The sequence below is a fragment of the Urocitellus parryii genome, chromosome 9 (genome assembly GCF_045843805.1).
Source record: "Urocitellus parryii isolate mUroPar1 chromosome 9, mUroPar1.hap1, whole genome shotgun sequence".
NCBI lineage: Eukaryota > Metazoa > Chordata > Mammalia > Rodentia > Sciuridae > Urocitellus > Urocitellus parryii.
The window spans coordinates 5,103,610-5,123,271 of record NC_135539.1 but is presented as its reverse complement, the minus strand read 5'-3'; the positions used below and the strand labels follow the sequence as shown (position 1 = coordinate 5,123,271).

General features: G+C 57.5%; 1 protein-coding gene across 1 annotated transcript in view; it reads left to right on the top strand.

Annotated features, from left to right (window-relative positions):
• The first annotated feature begins 5,218 nt into the window (after nt 1-5,218).
• Nucleotides 5,219-19,662, top strand: part of Sec14l5 (SEC14 like lipid binding 5) — a 33,745-nt gene continuing 19,301 nt past the window's right edge. Inside the window, exons 1-2 of the mRNA XM_026385563.2 lie at nt 5,219-5,292; nt 6,002-6,106. Of these exons, the coding sequence (XP_026241348.2) occupies nt 6,044-6,106 (63 nt within the window). The 5' untranslated portion in view covers nt 5,219-5,292; nt 6,002-6,043. The remainder of the gene's footprint in view (nt 5,293-6,001; nt 6,107-19,662) is intronic.

The window sequence follows — 19,662 nt, the reverse complement described above, 5'->3', positions numbered from 1 at the left end:
CCTCTGTGGGGTGCCGAGAGGAGTGGGGAAGGACGCAGGGCAGGCGGAGCCCCCATTCCCCAGGGTGCTCCCCATTTGGGCCAGGGTGCTCCCCATTTGGGCCAGGGTGCTCCCCATTTGGGCCAGGGTGCTCATCCCACCAGTGACTAGGAGCAGCGGCTGCCGCTGACCCCACGGGGCCCTCCTGAAGGTGCTCCATCTCCCTGTCCCCGTGTCCTCTGCCAGTAGCCGGGCAGTGCAGGGCTGCAGGGCCCTTTGCCCAGGCCGCACTGGCTCTGCAGGCTCAGCTCTGCCTCTCCTGCTCTGGGCCGGGCGGAGGTCTCCCTGGGAAGCTGCCGCTGGCCTCCCCTGCCGGGGCCTCCAACCCCGGATCAGGCCTGAGACACTCCTTTCTGTGTCTTTGGCCCAGCGAGGCCGGTTTCAGATTCCTGACCTTGGACTTGTGAGATGATGGACTCCAGCTGTTTTTCAAGACACAAGTTGACAGTGGCTTGTTGCGGTGACACAGCACCCTCCACACTCAGGGGCCTCGTCTCTGGGCCACCAAGGGGGCAGGAGAGAGGGAATGGGACCCCCTCCACCCTCTGGTACTCCACCCTGGACACCCTCCATGTCCCGTCACCCAGAGGCTGGGCAGTGTCCCGGAGGCTGCCCAGTGGCGAGGCTCCCAGGTCACGCCTGCCTCAGCACCTCTCGGAGCATCTTCTAAACTCAAGGGGATTGCGGGATCCAGATTTGAAACTGACCCGAGACACTATGGGAGAGTGGCCGTGAGTACTCCAATTCTGCTCGTCCAGCCTACGGTCTAGCCGTGGGGCTCTGGCCTGGCAGGTTCCTGGTGGCCATTTCTCCCTGACCCAGAAGCAGGCAGAGCTACCAACTCCCACACCTCTCCCCACCAGGGCTGGGTGAATCCCAGTGGCATCCACAGGAGGAGGTGACTCAGTCCACACGGGAACGAAGGGCAGGCTTCGCTCAGTGGAGGGCACTGGCTGAGCCGGGGCCGGCCCTGGCACCTGGCCGGCCGTGGACAGACCTAGAACCACCAGGCTGAGGGAAAGAGGCCCCGTGGTGCAGAGTCCACCCACGGGAGAGGCCAGGGCAGGCACAGGCAGGGGACGGAGAGCAGGTGAGTGGCCGTGGGGGTGGAGGAGGCCGCACGGGGCTTCTCAAGGGCTATCCGATGTCCTGCCAGGGCTGGGGGCAGCTCAGCCGCAGGGTGGACGTTGGCAAGGACGAGGCCCATCCCCAGCAGGGAGAGAGAGAGAGAGAGAGAGAAGAGAGAGGAGGGAAGGGGAGGGGAGGGGAGGGGGGAAAGGGAGGAAGGAAGGAAAAAAGAATGAAAGAGAGAGAAAGAAAAAAGAAAAGAAAGAACATGTCCAGTTGTTTGTGGGGAGAGCTGGACAACTCTGAATACACTGAAGCCACCACCCCACACACTTCCAGGGTGGAGTAGACCGCGTGGGAGTCAAGAGCTCAAGAAAGCAGGCTCCCCGCTCTCCTTAACTGCTGGCCACCATTGCAAATGCTGCCCCTCAGGACATCCCCTGGGGTTGGCCCCTGCCACCAGGCCAGCCCAGCCTCTGCTGTGCATGGAGCTCCTCGGGAATCCCTGACAGCCCTGTGACCTGGGTGTGCACAGAGCCCCCAGTGCTGCGCTTTCATCCAGGTGAGACACACGGTCACATTAAGCCGCAGTGAGCACACAGCTCTGTGCAAGAGACACACCCCTATTTCCATGTGTTTGCCATGACTCCGCCCCAGGATTCTTGCATCTTATAAGACTGAGACCCTCTGTCCATGAACCAGCTCCTGGTCACCCTCCCCAAGCCCCAAGACTCTCGTGCTGTTCTGTCTCCATGCCCCAGACTGGGCCTCTGCCCATGGAGGCTGCTCAGTGACCAGGACCACTGCATGCAGTTGAGCAGGTCACAACCTGTACACACAGCCCTGCCTTGACCCTGAGGGCCCCAGAGGTTCCCAAATCCAGCCCCCCGCCCCCGGGGGGTGTGCTCTGTGAATCAGAGGCAGCCCGGGACTAAGGCGGTATCTCCTGGGGCTGGTAGGCGAGGAGGAAGGCTGCTTCATGGTCACCTGTTTCCCTCCCTCCCGGGGCGTGAAAGTGCTCCTGATTAGACAGGGTGCTGAGGCCCAGCCCCAGGATGGCACACTGGGACACGGTGGAGATGGTGACTTTCATGCTCCGTATATATCACCCCAGTCAACGAGGTGGGCGCGCTGGCCTGCTTGCCTGGCTCTGGGCAGCCTCGGCCCCCGGGGCCCTCCTGTATTCCAAGAGCAGATCAGGACCACTTGCGCCCCCACCCTGGGCCTGGACCTGGCTCCTCTGGCTCCCACCCTCCTCCTCACCCTGGGTCTGGGCTACCCAGCTGAGGACACTTCCCTTCCAGGTCACTGGTGGCTGAAGTTCCTGTGGCAGCCGCTCTTCTGCCGACAGGAAGAATGGGGTGGGGTGGGTCCCCCAAGCTGCCTCCCCACCAGGCAGCTCTGCAGGCTCATCCCTGCAGGACAAGCCGGACTGGGCAAGAGGCTGAAATCCTGCCCTGGATCCCTGGGTCCCGCCCCAGCATCCCCAGGGGACTGAGGTGGGCTTCCAGGACTCCTCATCTGGGGCCTGGGTACGTGGATCTTGCAATGAAGGCTAGGAAATCACAGCTTCCAGGCACTTTGCCGCATCCCTGGGGAAAGAAGGCATTAGAGGACCAGTCCTGGGTTGAAGTCTCTTCCTAGCTGTTCTCTTGAGCGGGTTACTTAACTTCTCTGTGCCTGTTTCCTTCTGTGTAAAATGCAGATTAAAATACCTTTGAGGGGCTGGGGTTATGGCTCAGTGGTAGAGCATTTGCCTAGGTTGAGTGAGGCCCTGGGTTCAATCCTCAGCACCACATAAACAACATCCAAACAGGCTGGGGATATAGTCAGTTGGTGGAGTGCCTGTCTTGCATCACAAGGACCTGGGTTCAATCCCCGGCACCACACAAAAAATAAAATAAAGGTTGAATTTTTAAAAACCTGAAAACTAGTCATGGAACATAAAATTAAGCATTTTTAAGATTTTTTTTTTTCTAACTGGGGATTGAACCCAGGGGACTTTACCACTGACCCACACCCCTAGTGCTTTTTAATTTTTATTTCAACACAGGGTCTTGCTAAATTGCTGAGCTGGCATCTAATTTGTGACCTCCTGCCTCTCAGCCTCTCGAGTTGCTGGGATTACAGGCTGCACCCCTGAGCTGGGCTTAAAACGAACCATTTTAGTGTATTCAGTCTGGTGGTATTTAGTAGAAACACCATGCACAACCACCACCTCTATCAAGTTCCAAAACATGTTCATAACTATAGGAGCTGTTTTGAGGATTAAATGAATCAGTGCTTCTAAGACGGCGCCTGGAACAGTAAATACAAATGAGGACTCCGTCGGAGGTGGGCCGCTGGGGGTGGTGCAGCGCTGGCTTAGACCGCAGGAAGCTCTGGGACGAGGAGGAGTACTTAACAGTAGAAGCGGGGTAAGAATAGGAGACACACGTGGTAGGTGACGGTGACATTATTTATTTATTCCCTTGGGCTGGAGGAAGAGGAGGTGAAGTTCTCATGCCCCCTGCGGGTCCCATTTTCTGCGTGGAGCGCTCGGTGCCCAGTCCCCGCACCAGCCCCCGCCCCCGCCCCGCAGAGTCAATGCTCCCGTGTTGGGGGCAGAGGAGGCGCCCACTCGCCTTTTGTGCACGCGACACCGGCTAACACTGTTGATGCACACCGCGAGCCTCGCACGGAGCCCTCCCGCAGAGCCCCGGGAGGAGCCCGCCAGCCTACTCACCTGTGGCTGCTCCGACGCCATGGGCTGTCATTTGCCGCCACCTTGTGGCGGTGAGGGGAACTCTGCGTCCCATTTCCACCCTTGATAACCCAGAGGGCACGGAGCACCTGCTGCCTGCACGGTCCCCGGTTAAGATCCTGAAGACTCGCTTGCTGACCAGTGAGGCAGCCACAGCCCTGTCTTCAGGGAGCTCGCAGTCTCCGGAGAGAGACCACCAGAAACCAAGACCAATGAGTGGACACAAGGACTACAATGGGATGCCGGCTGGGCAGGGAACAGGAGCAGGGAACAGGAGCAGGGACAGCCGAGGCGTCCGGAGGGCTGTCCGCCTGCCTCCGTGGGAGGCGGGTCCGATTCCCCCAGGGCGGGCGCAGAGGAGCTGCTGGGTGACAGCGATCCAGAGCCGGCGTCTGGGCTCCTGCGGGCCAAACAGATGAGGAGTGGAGAGGCAGGACTCAGGAGGGGAGAGCTGGGCCTCCGCGAGTCCCGGTGGGCTGAAGGGTTCGGATGTGAGGTAAAATGGGGGGGTGGGCAGATGTCGCCCTCCCAGGATGGTCCTGATCCGCCTTGTTTTAAACCTCCCTCCGCTGGTTTCTTGAAGCCCCCCCCCTTATTTTTCTCCCTCTGGCATTTTTCACCACCTACTAATTTGCCTTATTTATTTAATGTCTGTCTCCCCTGTGGAATGAAGACCCACGAGGGCAAGGAAGTCTGGTGTGTTCTCTGGTGACTCTTCAGCGCCTGCAGGGCCGGACGCAGAGCGGGCGCTTTGTGGACACGTGCAGAACGCCTGGAGGGGCCTCCTGGGCACGGCCAGTGGAGGAAGGAGCGGGCTCCAGCCCAGGGCTGCGGGATTGAGCGAGGGACGCCGCACCTGCACTGAAGGGCTGAAGTACACTGCGCCGGAGGCACCGGCCCGGCGGGGCGCAGAGCCCACCTGGGGGCAGGGACCTCCCAGCCGCCGCGTTGTGCTGGAGGCTGGGCGCCGTAGGGGCGGGACGGGAACGCAGGGCCGTCCGGAGGCGTGGCCAATCCGGAGGAAGGGTCGGGATGAGGGCGTGGTCAAGCAAGGGACATGCAAAGTGGGGGCGGGGCTAAGAGGGAATCCGTCCGGGGCGGGGCCAGTAAGTGAGCAAGGTAAACCTGGGCGGGGCCGTGGCAGGCGGCGTGGGCGGGGCCAGGGCGTGGGGCGGGGCCAGCCCGATCTCCGCTGTCCCGGGTCCTGGAGCGCTCCGGGCCCGCAGGTCTCTCTCCAGTCGCTCGGGCTCCTTCCCTGCTGGCCGGACCGCCGGGTGTGCTGGGCTTAACGCCCCTGGCCTGGCAGCCGCGGTCGGGCTCCGCCCCAGGCGCTGTGCTTCCGCTCGGCGACCGCTGGAGACCCGGCGAGCTCAGCTCCTGGGCCAGGCGAGTGCCAGGACACTGCCCCCCAGGCTGTGTCCCCAGAGACTCCAAGAGCTCAGGTGAGCAGGGTTGCGGGGGCCTGTGCGTGCATATGCGCGTGTGCCTGCTTCTGTGTGGGTGTGCAAGTGCGTGTGCGCATGAGTGTGTGCGCACATCTGTGTGCATCAGGGAAATTCTGTGTCCGTGAATTTGGGTAGGTGTGTGCTTCAGTGAGCTGCGTGAGTGTGCAAAGTTATGTACCTGTGCATGGTGGTCCTGTGTGGGAGGGGAGTCATGCCTGTGTGTGGCATAGACAGTGCAGGTGAAATTTGGTGACCCTTTGTGTATGTGAGAGTGTCTTGGGGGGAAATAGGAGTGCAGGATACTTGGGGGGCTATGTGTCAGGATGTCTGTGGCAAGCTGTCGGAGCATGTGTGAAGAGAATGGTGGGAGTGTAGGAATTGCGTGTGTGCTTGCGTGTGTGTGTGTGTGTGTGTGTGTGTGCGCGTGCGTGTGACGGTGCAGGGTGATTCTGGGGACCCTCCCTGTGAAGGGGTGGGAATGGAGGAAGGTTTGGAGTGCTAACTGCTCTTGGAGGGGTGAGTGTAGTCTGGGGTCTTGGGTAGTGGACAGGACAGGTGTTTGAAGCCTAGCCTGGACTAACTTGGAAATCATATCAGCTGCCTCACTTTGAGGGCTGGGGAGAAGTGTGGGTGGGCCAGAGGGGCTGGGGAGTGTCCCTGCTTGGTGTGAAAGGAGCTACTGTCTCACCAGTCACCCCTCACCCAGGCTCTGTGCTGGCCACCATCTGGGTGGCTTCCAAGTGTGAGCATGGTGCAGAAGTACCAGTCTCCTGTCCGTGTCTACAAGTACCCTTTCGAGCTGGTCATGGCGGTGAGTGACCCTGCATTTTCGGGCCCCCCATGGGATAGTGGGAAGGACTCAGGAAGCCAGCTATGGTGGGAAGAAGAGGGAGCTCCCTGGACCCCCAGATGAGGAAAGCATTATTGAGTTCCTCAGCTACCCTGGTGAGTCAGGCTTCTGACGAGTCACCCTCCCCCCCACACACTGTCCCTTCCCACCTTTTCAGAACTTCTGGAATCCCTGCCCAGTGACCAGAACATAAGAACTGTTTGTCTTCCCCTAGTTGAAAGCTTACCTTGCTCTTACTTCAGACCCTTTGGCTGGGAAACAAGGATATCGGGGGCTAAATGAGTGCTGTCCTTTTTGTAATAATAATAGCTGCATGCACTGAGCATCTGCATTGCTAATTCTTCACATGCAAGGTTTCCTTCAATTTGTTAATCCCACTTACCTCTACTAGACAGAAGCTCGTACAGGTTGAAGGGTGGCCCCAAATTCTGTCCCAGGGAGAGGTGGAGTCAGGACTCAGATCAACTCAGAGGGGACTCCAGAGTCCTGATTTTAACCACTGTGTCCCCAGCGTCTCCTTCCTATCACAGACCCTCTGTGTGTGCCCTTCAATGAAGCTGAGACCAGGAGGTGAGAGGGGGTGAATGAACAAGTGGGGAGGGTCTGGCCCAGGGCGTTCAGGACACGTCACAGAAGCTGTGCCACCTATCAGTGTTGTGTGGCCAGCTAACGTTGGTTGCCTCCTGGATCAGTGGCCTTTGTGCTGTGGGACAGGTGCTGGGGACAGGCTGACATAGGATTCCTTCTTAGTGTCATCGTTCTGTTTCTTGGAGCTTCTCTTTCCTGCTTGGAAAAATGAGGGCAGTGCTATGGGTTGGGGTGAGGAGTGAATGAGATGGTTCCTGGTGCCCTCAGTGGCGAGGCCTTGGGCTGGTGGGAGCCCCCAGTGCAGGCTGCTCCCAGTTACTCCACCAGGCCTTATAGAGTCCGCCCTGTCTGCCCCACCTGCCCCTGCATCCTGGGGAATCCCAGCTCCACAGTTCCCTGGCCGGGTGACCTCTCAGAGCCACCACTCTCCACGTCTACAGGGGGATCATCTGCTTTCCAAATCCGGTCAACACAGGGAGGGTCAATTTATGGAAGGCTCCAGGGCAGGGTCTGCTGGGGGGGGGGGGGCTGCTGCAGGAGGCCTGGTGATTGCTGTTGTCGTCCGTCTTTCCTTCTTTGTCATGGGGGTGGGACTCCAGGTGGGCGATGAAGAGACCCAGGGGTACAGAGTTGGAGGGGCTAGGTCCCTACTGCTGCTCTACGGTGTTCTGGCTGCGTGTCTTTGGAAGGTCTCTGAACTTCTCTGAGCCTCGGTTTCTTCATTTCTGAAATGGGGAGGGTTCAATGTTCCTCATGAAGTTGTCACAAGGATTAAAAGTGGTCTTGGGCATGTGTCTACATTGCCCGGCACAGGGCCCAGTCCTACCAAGCAGACAAAAAATGGCAGATCAATATAAATAACTATGCTTGGTCCAAGCCTCCTGGCGGCACATGTATTCTAAAGACCTGAAAACTCACCGACTCATTCAGTAGAAGAGAGAGATGTAACCTTCTGGGATGGTCCAGGGAGCCGTGAATCTTGGCCACCAAGCTAAGACACGTCACCATAGAATGAAAAACCAACTATAGCGCAGGCTTAAAAAATGTGAACTCAGTTGTGCACGTTCAGGGTTCCCAAAAAAATTTACAGTCATTGTACTTTAAAAAATCACATGCCGGTGCACTTGCTGGGCCTGTGTGAGGCACTGGGTTAGATTCTCAGCACCGCATATAAGTAAATAAAATAAAGGTCTATCAACAACTAAAAAGATAAATAAATAAAGAATGTATATTTAAAAAATCACATACCTGTGGATGTCTTAATATGACTGGCACCACGGATCACCTGCCTTTCCTGGAGCAGGTTAAACCTGCACTGAAAGACTTAATCCTGAAAATGCAGGATGGCTCAGTTACCCCCCATCTGCAATTGTCTCCAGGTGTTAATGGATCTGGGCACCTACAGTAGAGGCTTGTGGATACGTATTTTTATTTATTTATTTATTTATATTTTTTTTGTGTGTGTGTATTGAACATGGACACGATACCTTTATTTTACTTACTTATTTATGTGGTGCTGAGGATTGAATCAGGGCCTCACATGTGCAAGGTAAGTGCTCCACCACTGGGCCCCAGCCCCAGCCCTGTGGATAGACATTTTTTTAAAAGGTGCTTTCAGGGCTGGGGTTGTGGCTCAGTGGTAGAGCACTTGCCCTGCACGTGTGAGGCACTGGGTTTGATTCTCAGCACTGCATACAAACAAGTAAGTAAAATAAAGGTCCATCAACAAGTAAAAAAAAATTTTTTTAAGTATTTTCTATTACTTATTATCCATACCGGTGTTAATTCATTTGTACTTTTCAGAGGGACTGTCACAACCATGTCTTCTTATCTTCTGTATAGTCCTTGTCTGTGAAACGGTCCCAAGCCACAGAAACACTGACCACAAAGCCACTTTGCCGACTGTTTACAAAACATTATTGTCCTCAAAATAGCTGCATAACTGCATAACTTGCAGGCGGTGTGGGCACAAAAGGGGTTTTTCTGCACTTAAGGTCCCTCTTTGTCTCCCAGCTAAACACTTGCCCTCAGTTTGGATCAGATGCCGGGGAAGTTCCAGATGGACTCAGCTGTTTCCACTGCATCCAAGTGACCAAGGAGCTGGTCTTCTGGGTTTTGTTTAACAAAACCAACTTGAGATTCAAAGTGTCCCTTGCTTTTTCAAAAGTCCACCAACAGTGACATAAATAACTGAAATTGGGCTCATGGAATTGGTTATAATTCCACTGTGAGGGGACCTTTTCAAACCCTCTCCAAAAAAATATATTTTTTCTTAAAAGTGTATCTAGGGCTGGGGTTGTGGCTCAGTGGCAGAGAGCTCGCCTACATGCATGAGGCACAGTGTTTGATTCCCAGCACCACATAAAGATAAACAAACAAAAAAACGGAATAAACAAAATAAAGGTATTGTGTCCATCTACAACTAAAAATATATATATATATTTTAAAAAAGGTGTATCTAACCAAGGCCAGGCGCGGTGGTGCACACCTGAAATCCCAGCAGCTTGGGGGGCTGAGGCAGGAGGATTGTGAGTTCAAACCTAGCCTCAGCAACTCAGTGAGGCCCTAAGCAACTCAGCAAGACGAATAAATAAAATACAAAAATGGGCTGGGGATGTGACTTAGTGGTTAAGCACCCCTGGGTTCAATCCCCAATGAAAGAAAGGAAGGAAGGAAAGGAGGGAGGGAGGGAGAGAGAGGGAGGGAGGGAGGAAGGAAGGAAGGAATCTAATCAAAGGAATGGATATCTCTTTCCAAATTCCTGCATGGGAGTTCGACTCCTGAAGGCGGGATTCCGGGGCCTCTGCTTCTTTCTTGATGGCATTCTATATGGATGTCCCAAAGAGTGGGCTGGTGTTCCCTTGGCAAGCAGAGAAAGGAGTCCAGAGTGGCTGGGGAGGGTCCTTGTCCTTTGAGTGCCTGGTCCTAGCAGGTGGGCGGAGGGGGTGCTGTCTCTGTGGTGAAGAGCCAGAACCACCCTGCTGGGTCCCTGCCCTGGCCTGGGCACACTCCCTACTTCCTCTGAGCTTCAGAATCTCTGGAAAACCGTGGCCACGGAAGCACCTGGGGAGGAGCAGGCAGCGTTGAAGTGAGGATTCAGTCGAGGGCTTGGTGCAAGGACGGGGCTCACTGGGAAATGTGTGTGAACCAAGGCTGGGGCTTGAATGGCTGCTTGGGAGTCACTCACACACGGTTTGCTCACCCATTTAAGGATGGGAGTCCGCGGTGTTAGTGGAGTCATGGACCCCGCCACCCTCGCCACATCCATTTTGGTGCTAGGGATTGAGCACACAGCCCATGTGTGCTAAGCCCACTCTCTGCCAGGAGGCGCGAGGCCCCCAGCCCTTGAGCACTTTAATCACCCTCAAAAGCAGCTCCCTCCCACCCCTTGGCCATGTGCCCCTCAGCTCTCTCCTTCCCCTGACCTGCAGACTGTCCCCAACCCCAGGTCACCGCCCATCACTTCTGTCTCTGTGGATTTGTTTTTTCTGGACGTTTCGTATCAAGGGCATCTGACAATACATGGAGCTTTGTGTCTGCCTTCTCACACTTAGTATAATATTTCTTAAAAAAAAAATCTCTTCATTGAGATAAGATTGACGTATAAAAAGCTGAGTTTTTGTGTTGATTGGCCTGGGGATGAGGATCCGCCCAGGTGTATGATGTTCTCAAGGCTCGTCCACCGAGCAGCAAGGATGGTACTGCATTTCTTCATGGATCAAGGATGCTTGGCTGCTCGGCTACGGCACTTTTGTTTATCCATCGACCAGTTGACAGACATAGAGGTTGTTTTCAATTTGGCGCTTTTGTGAATGATAATGCTGCTAGTGAACGTCTTTGCACAAGTCTTTGCATGGATACATTCCTTCCAAAGAGATCTCTGCTGTGTTTGTTGTTGTTGTTTTTAATGGATTTAAACAGGTTCTTTTTTTCTTTCTTTCTTGTTTAAGGAGGATTTATTTTGGCTCACGGTTTCTGACCATGTCAGCTCTCTCCATTGCTGTGGACTTGTGTTCTATATTATTTTTATTTTTGAGATAGGGTCTCTCTAAGTCACCGTGACTGGCCTTGAACTTGCGATCCTGAGGCCAGCATGCTAAGGAGACTGTCCTTTAATGCTGCGTTTGCCAGGGCTGCCATAACTGGGTGGCCCAGAATGACAGGCATGTATTGCCCACAGTCCTGGAGGCCTGGAATCTGATCTCAGTGGGGCCATGCTCCCCCTGAAGTACGAGAGGAGGGCCTCTCTCCTGGCTTCTGGTGGTTCCTGGTGGTATCATAAGCCTCGCCTACACAGGGGTATTCTCTGCATCCAGGCGTCCTGCTTTGATAAGGACACCAGCCATGTTGGATTTCTAAGGACACTCTAATGACCCCCTTCTAAACTGATTACCTCTGTACGGACGCTGTCTCCAAATGGTGTCACATTTATAGGTGGCAGGGGTTAGGATGCCAGCCCATCATTTTAAGGGATAGAGTCCAGCCCATAATAGTCAGCAACTGGCAGAGCTGGGACTGAGAGAATCTGACCCCGTGGACTGCACCCTCACCAGATGCTCCGGATTCCGGCTCCGACATTCCGTGAACATTTAGGCACCAGCCTCAGTGGAGTGGCTTCAGGAATCCCTCTCCTCTCTTGTCCAGCCAGCACTCTGGGGGCCTTGGGGACTCCAAATCCCGGTGGCTTCAGGTCATCTCTGAATCTGCAAACCCGAATAAGGGAGCTGCCTGGGCTAGGGTTCGTAAGCAGTAGGTGTTTTGTGTGCAGAAAGGTGACGGAGGTGAGGTTCTGTCGCTCAGCAATTAAGTGTTAAAATATTTAAAGACCTGGCCGCGTCGTATTGATAACCAGCCTGTAATTCAGCAAATGGATTGTTGATAAAGAGCGACCTGGAAAGAGAAACTTTTTTTCAGCCCAGGCCCAAACGAGTACAGTTGGAATCGTTGTTATGGACAGTGTTGGGATCTTGTTGTGAACGCAGTTTTAATAAAGCAGCAGGGGCCTTATTTAAATGAGTTTAAATGAGTTCCCTGGGGCCAGCCTCTGATCTGCTGCTGGCAGATTGAGGGAAGCACGGGCCACCACCTCGCTGCGCTCTGATTTGGGCTGAGAGAACAGTCTGCTGCCCAGCAGAGGGATCTTCTGGTTCCCAGAGCCCTGAAGTGAACTGGGGCCCTCACATGTTACTTCTCCCTGTGCCAAGTGCTGTGCTAGACGCAGGGGCTACCAAATCCTTGTTTCCTAGCACTTTTTGAAAGGCATCCTTATTCAGCTACTATGTTTACTTGTTCCGATGGATCTTTTCGTTGAAGCTCCAGGAAGGTGCACTCTGTCTGTCTTGCCCTAGCCCCCACCCCACCCCCCTTTTTGTCGTTGGAGCTCTGGGGATGGAGCCCAGGGCCTCCTGCAGGCGAGGCCAGTGTTCTGCCACAGAGCCACGCTTGGGCCTTGTCATCTTGACGTGGTTAGTCATTGCAGGAACACAGAGAAGGGCCACTGGTGGACACCAGAGGGTCATTTAAGTTAGCCTGGCTGAGAGACTCAGAGGGAGGGGTGCAAGGCGCACGAAGGCCTGCTGGGCAGGACTCATCTCACTGAAGAAAGTCGAGGCCCAGTTGGGCACCAGGGTGAGCTGGAAAGTGGCAGCAGGTGTGGGCAGGGACTGGTGACCCGCCTCATCAAGGACTCTGGCAACTTTGGAAAGCTTTCAGTCAGGGAGCACAGGGTGGGGGCATACTGAGGGACATACTGAGATGTCAGTCTCCTGCCCAAAGGAGAACCCTCCAGAGCTCAGCCTCTGCAGGTGGCATGTGGACAGCAGCAGACAGGCACCCTTTGAGCTGTGAGTGTGGACACAGGCCTGCTCCCTCTGAGGCCAGGGCCCCTGTGCCTCCGCCACCTCCTCCTCCAGGTGCGGACAGGAGGACACTTCAGCTTCCTGTCCTTTCCCGGGCACCTGCCCCTTCCCTCCTCCCTCCTTCCGTCCTGTTTCCTTGCTTCTCCTTTCCAGGCTGAGACACTGCTTGGCTGAGTGTCTACACTGTCCCAGGGGTCCTTCAGACCTCAGGGAATTCAGTGGTGAGCCAAGCAGACGTGGAGACAGAGGCACCTTGGAGACAGAGGTGCCGAGGTGACAAACACACATGCAGACGTGACCTCCCCATCCACATCAGGAAGAGCTGGTTGACTTTTTCTTCATGTTGGCAAAATACACATAAGGCGAACGGTTCCCCTGTAACCATTTCAAGTGTGTCCTCAGGGACACGGAGGAAGTGATATCACTGTGCAACTGTCACCACCATCCACCTATGAAGTCTTTTGCCACCCCCAATTGAAACTCTGTCCCTATTAGACACCACCTCTCCACCGCCTTCCTCCCTCCTGGGAACATCTGTTCTACTTCCTGTGTCTTCCAAGGGAGCCAGAGCCCAGCCAGGTACCTCATAGAGGACCCCTATGGTCACTACCCGTTTCCTCTGGGTTATTTTACAGAGCACCATGCTTTCAAGTTCTTCCTTCTTTCTTTATGGCTGGGTAATACTCCATGTGTGGTGTCCACTTGAGTCATCTCTACCTTTCAGCAGCTGTGGACATTGGTGTGAAGGATCTGCTCAAGTCCCTGCTGGTCTGCTGAGCTCTTGTCCATTAAACCTACTGTATAGCGGCCGTAGCAGCGCACACCTGCAATCCCAGCAGCTCTGAAGGCTGAGACAGGAGGACTGCACTCAGCTAATGAATTAGCTAAGTGTGAGGCCAGCCTCAGCAACTTAGCAGGACCCTGTTTCAAAATTGGAAAAAAAAAAAAATTTAAAAGGGCTGGGGGTGTAGCTCAGTGGTAAAGAGCCCCTGGATTCAGTCCTTGGTACAAAAAAAAAATGTATTAAAAAAAAAAAACCTAATATATATGACATTCAGCAGGCGCGGAGGTCTTCAGGTCCTCCTGTAACCTCAGGGCAGCCCTAGGAAGCCTGTCCTCCTATCCCGCCTCATTCCTCCTCCTCTTCTCTCGGAGGTGGCAGCCTCAGAGGTCTCTTCAGGACACAACTGACAGGTGGCAGAGGCAGGGCACCAGCTTCAGGGCACCAGCTGACAGGTGGCAGTGCCTGTGTTCTCTCTGACACACCCTGACGCCCTCCCTCGCCCCTCCACCCGCGACGCCCCTCCACCCGCGACGCCCCTCCACCCGCGACGCCCCTCCACCCCCGACGCCCCTCCACCCGCGACGCCCCTCCACCCGCGACGCCCCTCCACCCCCGACGCCCCTCCACCCGCGACGCCCCTCCACCCCCGACGCCCCTCCACCCGCGACGCCCCTCCACCCGCGACGCCCCTCCACCCGCGACGCCCCTCCACCCGCGACGCCCCTCCACCCCCGACGCCCCTCCACCCCCGACGCCCCTCCACCCCGACGCCCCTCCCTCACCCCTCCTTCCCCTGGTGCCCCTCCATCGCCCCTCATTCCCCTGATGCCCCTCTCTCGCCCTTCCCTCCTCCCCTTCTTCCCCTTCCGCCCTTCCGTCGCCCCCTCCGCCCCCCTGGCGCCCCTCCCTCTCCCCGCCCCCAAGCGCCCCTCCCTCCTCCCCTTCTTCCCCTGGCGCCCCTCCCTCCCCCCTCCGCCCCCTCCGCCCCCTCTGCCCCCCTCCGCCCCTCCCTCGTCCCCTCCGCTCCCTGGCGCCCCCTGGCGCATGGCGTCGGACCCGGGTGGCTCCGCCCCGCTCCGCAGAGCAGCTGCAGGCCTTCAGCTGCCGGCCCCACGGCGGAGCTTGCCCAGGGCCCGGCCCAGCCACCTCAAACCTCGCCGCCTCCCTTCACCAGGGGGATGGCCCTGCTGCCTTTGGGTCTGCGGTGGCCCCGGGGGCATCCACCAGCAGCGCCGCTGCCCAGGGCAGTGGTACTCAGGAGTGAGGCGCTGACCGTGCGGCGACGCCGAGGACCCTCGAAAGCGTGTGCTGGAAGCCAGGGGCAGGAGGCCAGGCCCTGCGTGGTTCCACTTCCAAGAACCATCCAGGGAGGGGAGGCCTGGAGGCGGGCAGTGATGAGTGGACGTCCCGGGAGCGGAGGGAACTGCTGATGGGCCACACATCAGAGTTAGTGACCGTTGGCACTCTGTGGGTGCTCTAAAGCACGCGGAGCTGTGTACTGTCAGGCCAGGCCCTGGTGACCAGAGGAGGCAGAGGAAAAGCAGCTGAACAGGCTTTACTGAGACTCCCTCCGGGCAGACCCTCCCGTCCAACAGAGGGTCAGGGGAGTCCCACCCAGGCTCAGCGGACTGGACTGGAATTTTATCGGGCTTAGGCAGGAAGGGAGGGCTTGGGACAGGAAAGGGAGGTTTTTAGGGCTCCTTGTCCTCCTGGGGTTGGTCGGGGGATCTTGCTGAGATCCGCATCCTTCCAGGACCCGACAGGAGACCCCGCTGATTGACAGGTGTCTATCACTGCGTGTCTGGCGGCGCCTGATTGGTGCTTCTTTCCCTGCGGGTTGCCTGGTGCTTTGTTCCCTTGGCCACCTCACCCCGACCTAACACATACCTTATTTTTTCAGTGCGGGAGGGCAAACCTAGGGCTTCCCAAATGCCAACCCCATTCCCCTGAGCTACATCCCCAGCCCTGAACTGTATGCTCTAAGAGGGTGAATGACATAGTACGAGGATTGTATTTCCATGGAAAAAAGAGCTGGAGAGGAGCCGGGTGCAGCGGTGCACACCTGTGATCCCAGCTATGTGGGAGGCTGAGGCAGGAGGATCTCATTTGGAGGTCAGCCTGGAAAACTTAGCAAGACCCTGTCTCATAATAAACTAAAAGGGGCTGGGGAGTAGCTCAGTGGTGGGGAGCTTGCCTAGTATGCAAGAGACCCTCGGTTCAATCCGCAGTACATTAAAAAAAAAGAAGAAGTAGAAAGAAAAGAAAAAGTTGGTCCATGAGAAACATGGGTCTGTCCTGGGGTCCGGGGTCCCCGCCAGCCACGGCAGGCAGGGGCAGCGGTTGCCCTGAGTCCTGTCTGCAGGGGGAGGAGGGCGGTGGAGTCCTGGGCTGGTACCCGAGGTGCACTCGGGGAGTTCTTGCCACGCTGGGTGGAAATTTGGGGGTACAGCCTACTCCAGCTTCCTTTGACTCTGGACGGGGAAGAGCAGGAAGGAGGGAGGGAGGGCAGGGAATCAGCTGTCAAGCGATTAGCAGGAATAGTCTTCTGCCCTTTATAAATTTTTTATAATTTCTTTTTTAAAATTTAAATTTAACAAATGCTCCTGGAGAAGGAGCCCAGTGCCAGGGACCGTTCCGAGCCCTTTATGGAAGCCGACTCCTTTACTCCTCTGACAACCCGGGGTGGGGCACAGTGGGTCCTTGTCTTGCTCCCCTTTTTACAAAGGCTGGTCAGGGCCTGAGAACTCCTGGGCATGCTCAAGGCCACACTGCTGGACAGAGGCCCAGAGTCCCCACCTGGAAGGCCGGGCTATCCTGCCACCCACCCCTTCATCTTAGGGGTGTCTGGTGTGCGTCTGTGATGTGCTGGGCATTTTGGAAAGCGCCTGGGACCTTGGGAGTGCCCCAGGGTGGTGCCTTCCTACTTCAGCACCCGCGATGCCCGAGGGAAGGACACAGGTGCCGCCGCGTGCCAGCGGGAGGTTCTGGGCTTCCTCCGCCACAGACATGTGCCAGGCTTCTGCTGCTGCAACACACCCCTGAGGTGGCCGGCGAGTGAAGACCAAGGGCTTATTTTGACTCACAGTTTTGGAGATTTCTGTCTGCGAACACTTGGCCTTGTTGCTCTGGGTGGGCAGCTCACGTCAGGGTGGACACGTGTGGTGGAGCAAGACCACCCGCCCGGTGTCCAGGAAGCACGAGAGAGGAGGGGCTGGGGTCCCACTACACCCACTGAGCACACCCTCCATGCCTGAGGACTGCCCACCCGCCCGGGCCTCAAAGCTTCCGCCACCTCCCAGAGTGCCACACTGTGGCTGAGCCCTCCGCACGGACTTGGGCACAGGCAGATCAAACCACCGTGACCGTGTTGGGGTCACCTGGGTGGGGGTCCAGGAATACACAACCCCAGGCTCCCCTCCACGTGCTCAGGGTGTCCACACGGATGCTGCAGGACAGAGCCCCGTAGGAGGCAGCTGACCAGTCCCTGCCTGCCCCACCATGGCTTCTCAGGGAAGGGCTCTGGGTACGAGCTCGGAGCACCTCCCACCTGGATCCTTGGGCTGCCCTGTGTCCCTGGGAGGGCCGGAGAGCACGTGCTTGTGCCGTGGGGAGAGGCTTGGGCCTTGCTTGTGGGCGTCAGGACAACTGTGGGGACAGAGCCGGCAGCCGAGGCTCTGAGGCAGGGGCAGAACTGTCACATGAGCTGGTGCCACACAGGAGGGGACCTTGAGCTCTCTGACTTTGCCAATGGCAAAGGGTCCACTTGGTCTTAGAATCTCTGCCAGGTTTCCTCCCTGGGCAGGGCACCCAGGTCCCCAGCTCTCAGAGGCCGCAGCCACGTCTGACAGGAAATAAGTGTAATGACTCCTGAGCACCCAAAGAGGCTTTCGGTTCAAATGAATCCACGGTGAGTAGAACGTCTGTCAACTGCTCCCTTGCCAGGACCGCCACCCTGCTGAGGTCAGTGAACGTGACCCTGGGGGTGAGAGCCTTTAATGTCTGATGGCTGTGGGCAGGGCCCAGCCCTCTCGTGGGTGGTGCTCAACCACCTTCTGGGGCTCCCTATTCTCTCACCTCCCAGGGAAAGTCCCTATCCACTCAGCAAGGATTTGGATTGTATCCAGTCAGAGTTTATTAAGTGCTTTCTCTGAGCCAGGCACAGGAAAGGGAGACCAGGTGATAAGCTGGTCCCTCAGAGGGGCTCACAGCTGAGTTGGGGAGACAGACACATTCCCAGACATTTGAGGGACAGTCCAAGGAGCAGGGTCAGAGGAGGGCCAGGGGTGGGCTGAGCGTGCATGAGCCTGCCACCTCTTGGCTTGAGAGGCAACGTCAGAAAGAGCTTGTAGCTGGACTGCAGGGGCACACACCCAGCTGGGCCCCTCCCGGGCTGTGCAGCTGTGGGCAGGTGGCTCATCCTCTCTGAGCTTTGGTTTCTCCGCCTGCCAAATGGGGAGATGAATAGGACCCACTTCCCTGGATTGCGGGAGGATGCAGGGGGCGGTGCTCAGGAGGGTACACACCCCAGCGACCCCGCCAAGCGCCAGCTAGTCCTGTTACTGCAATGGTGGTTAGGCGTGGACGCTGGCCAAAGGCCTCCTTCAGGCACTCCTGCGGCACCCGTGGGCCACATGCAACCAGCACCCGACTGATGTGTCAGGCTGCAGAAGGGCGACGCCAGGTTGTCCCACAGCCTCCAGGGAAGGGAGCCTGGACCTCCTCTCCTGTTCCCCCAGCCCCACCCTGATCCTCCTCCTCCCCTGAGGGCGCAGCCCAGTGGGACCCTAGCGGTGCCCCAGCAGGACGGGCGGGTGCTCTGCCCCCCAGCCTCCGCGGCTGCTCATCTGTGGTGGGACGCTCCAGCTCCCGTCTCACCAGGGCCTGGGGGGACTCGGGGTGCTGCTTGCCCTCCATGAGCGCCAGGAGCATCAGCACCCTCCAGGCTGAGGGTCCCAGGTCCCCGCCTGCTGTACCGTGGCTCTGGGGTGGCTCTTTCCTGGTGCTGCCTGGGCCCTGGGCCTACACACATGTGCGCCTCTGTGGCCGGAGCAGCCACGGGGCAGCCGCCGGTGCCCACAGAAGGCAAAGGCTGGGGCCTCCAGGCCTCCCCACACCACCCGCTCGCTGGCTGTGGGGGTGGACGGTGGCGGCAGGTCAAGGAGTGAGCAGGCAGGAGGCGGCTGTGCAGGGGGGCTGGGAGGGGCGGAAGAAGGGCCCAGGCTACCTGCCAGGGGCAGTGACTCCCTCCCACCCCGTCACTGTCACGTGAGCGGACTAGTGTTAGACCCCTGGGAACAGCCAGCCTAAAGCCCCTGAGGGTGACGGGGTGCGCTCCAGAGGTGGCCAGGCGGGTGCAGCTGGAGCAGAGGGGCTGGGTGCAGCGGGCTGCCGGCAGATCAGCAGGCCTGCGGGGCCATAGGAAGGAGCGTGGGGTTTGGACTGGGCATGAGGCTGTTCTGAGTCTGCCCCCATCTGCAAAAGAGCAGGAGGAGAGGGACAGCCGGGAGCGAGGAGACTCGTGGGGCTGGGGCCACTGCCTGACAGAGCAGAACAACTGAGGGCAGAAAGGGAGAAGATGTGATGGACAGCCCTGGAGACAACGGCCGGCTCTGTTCTGAGCTGCCCACGAGAGCAAACCCAGCTGCTGAGCCAGGGGTTCCTGGCTGGCACAAGGGAGGGAGGCCTGGGCCCAACCAGGACTCAAATCCAGCCTCACCATTCCATGCTGTGTGACCTTGGATAGATTAGTAAGTCTCTCTGGGCTTGGGTTTCCTCATCTGTCAAACAAGGACTCTATTCAGAGGAGGAAGTGGAACAGCGCACAGCTGGAGGAGTGCAGTCTGGACTTGTCAGGCAGACCCCACCAAGACTCCATCTGGCAGGGTCCTCATTGCCACCCCTTTGAACAGAGGAGCAAATGGAAGCTCAGAGAGGGCAAGCAGCTTGCCCAGAGTCGCCCAGTTAGAAAGTAGCAGAGGCTGGTACTGAGGCTGACGAACTCTTCTCCCCTTGGACTTCCCACGATGTGGGCCTCTCCCCGGGTCAGGGAGGTGGAGCCTGAGCCAGCTCAGCTCCTGCACCTGCTGGGCCACCCTGAGCCCCGGTCCCTGTGGTGTGCACGTCCTGGGTTCTGGCTGAGATGTCCAACCTGGCTTTGTCCCTTGTGAGACCCCTGTGCCCGTTTTCCAGCCTAGAGGGAGGAAGGGACTCGCCTTGTCTGGGGCCGGTAGAGCTGGGCTCCAAGCCAGGCCGTGACCCACGCTGCTCCTGCCCGCTCTGCTCTCGAG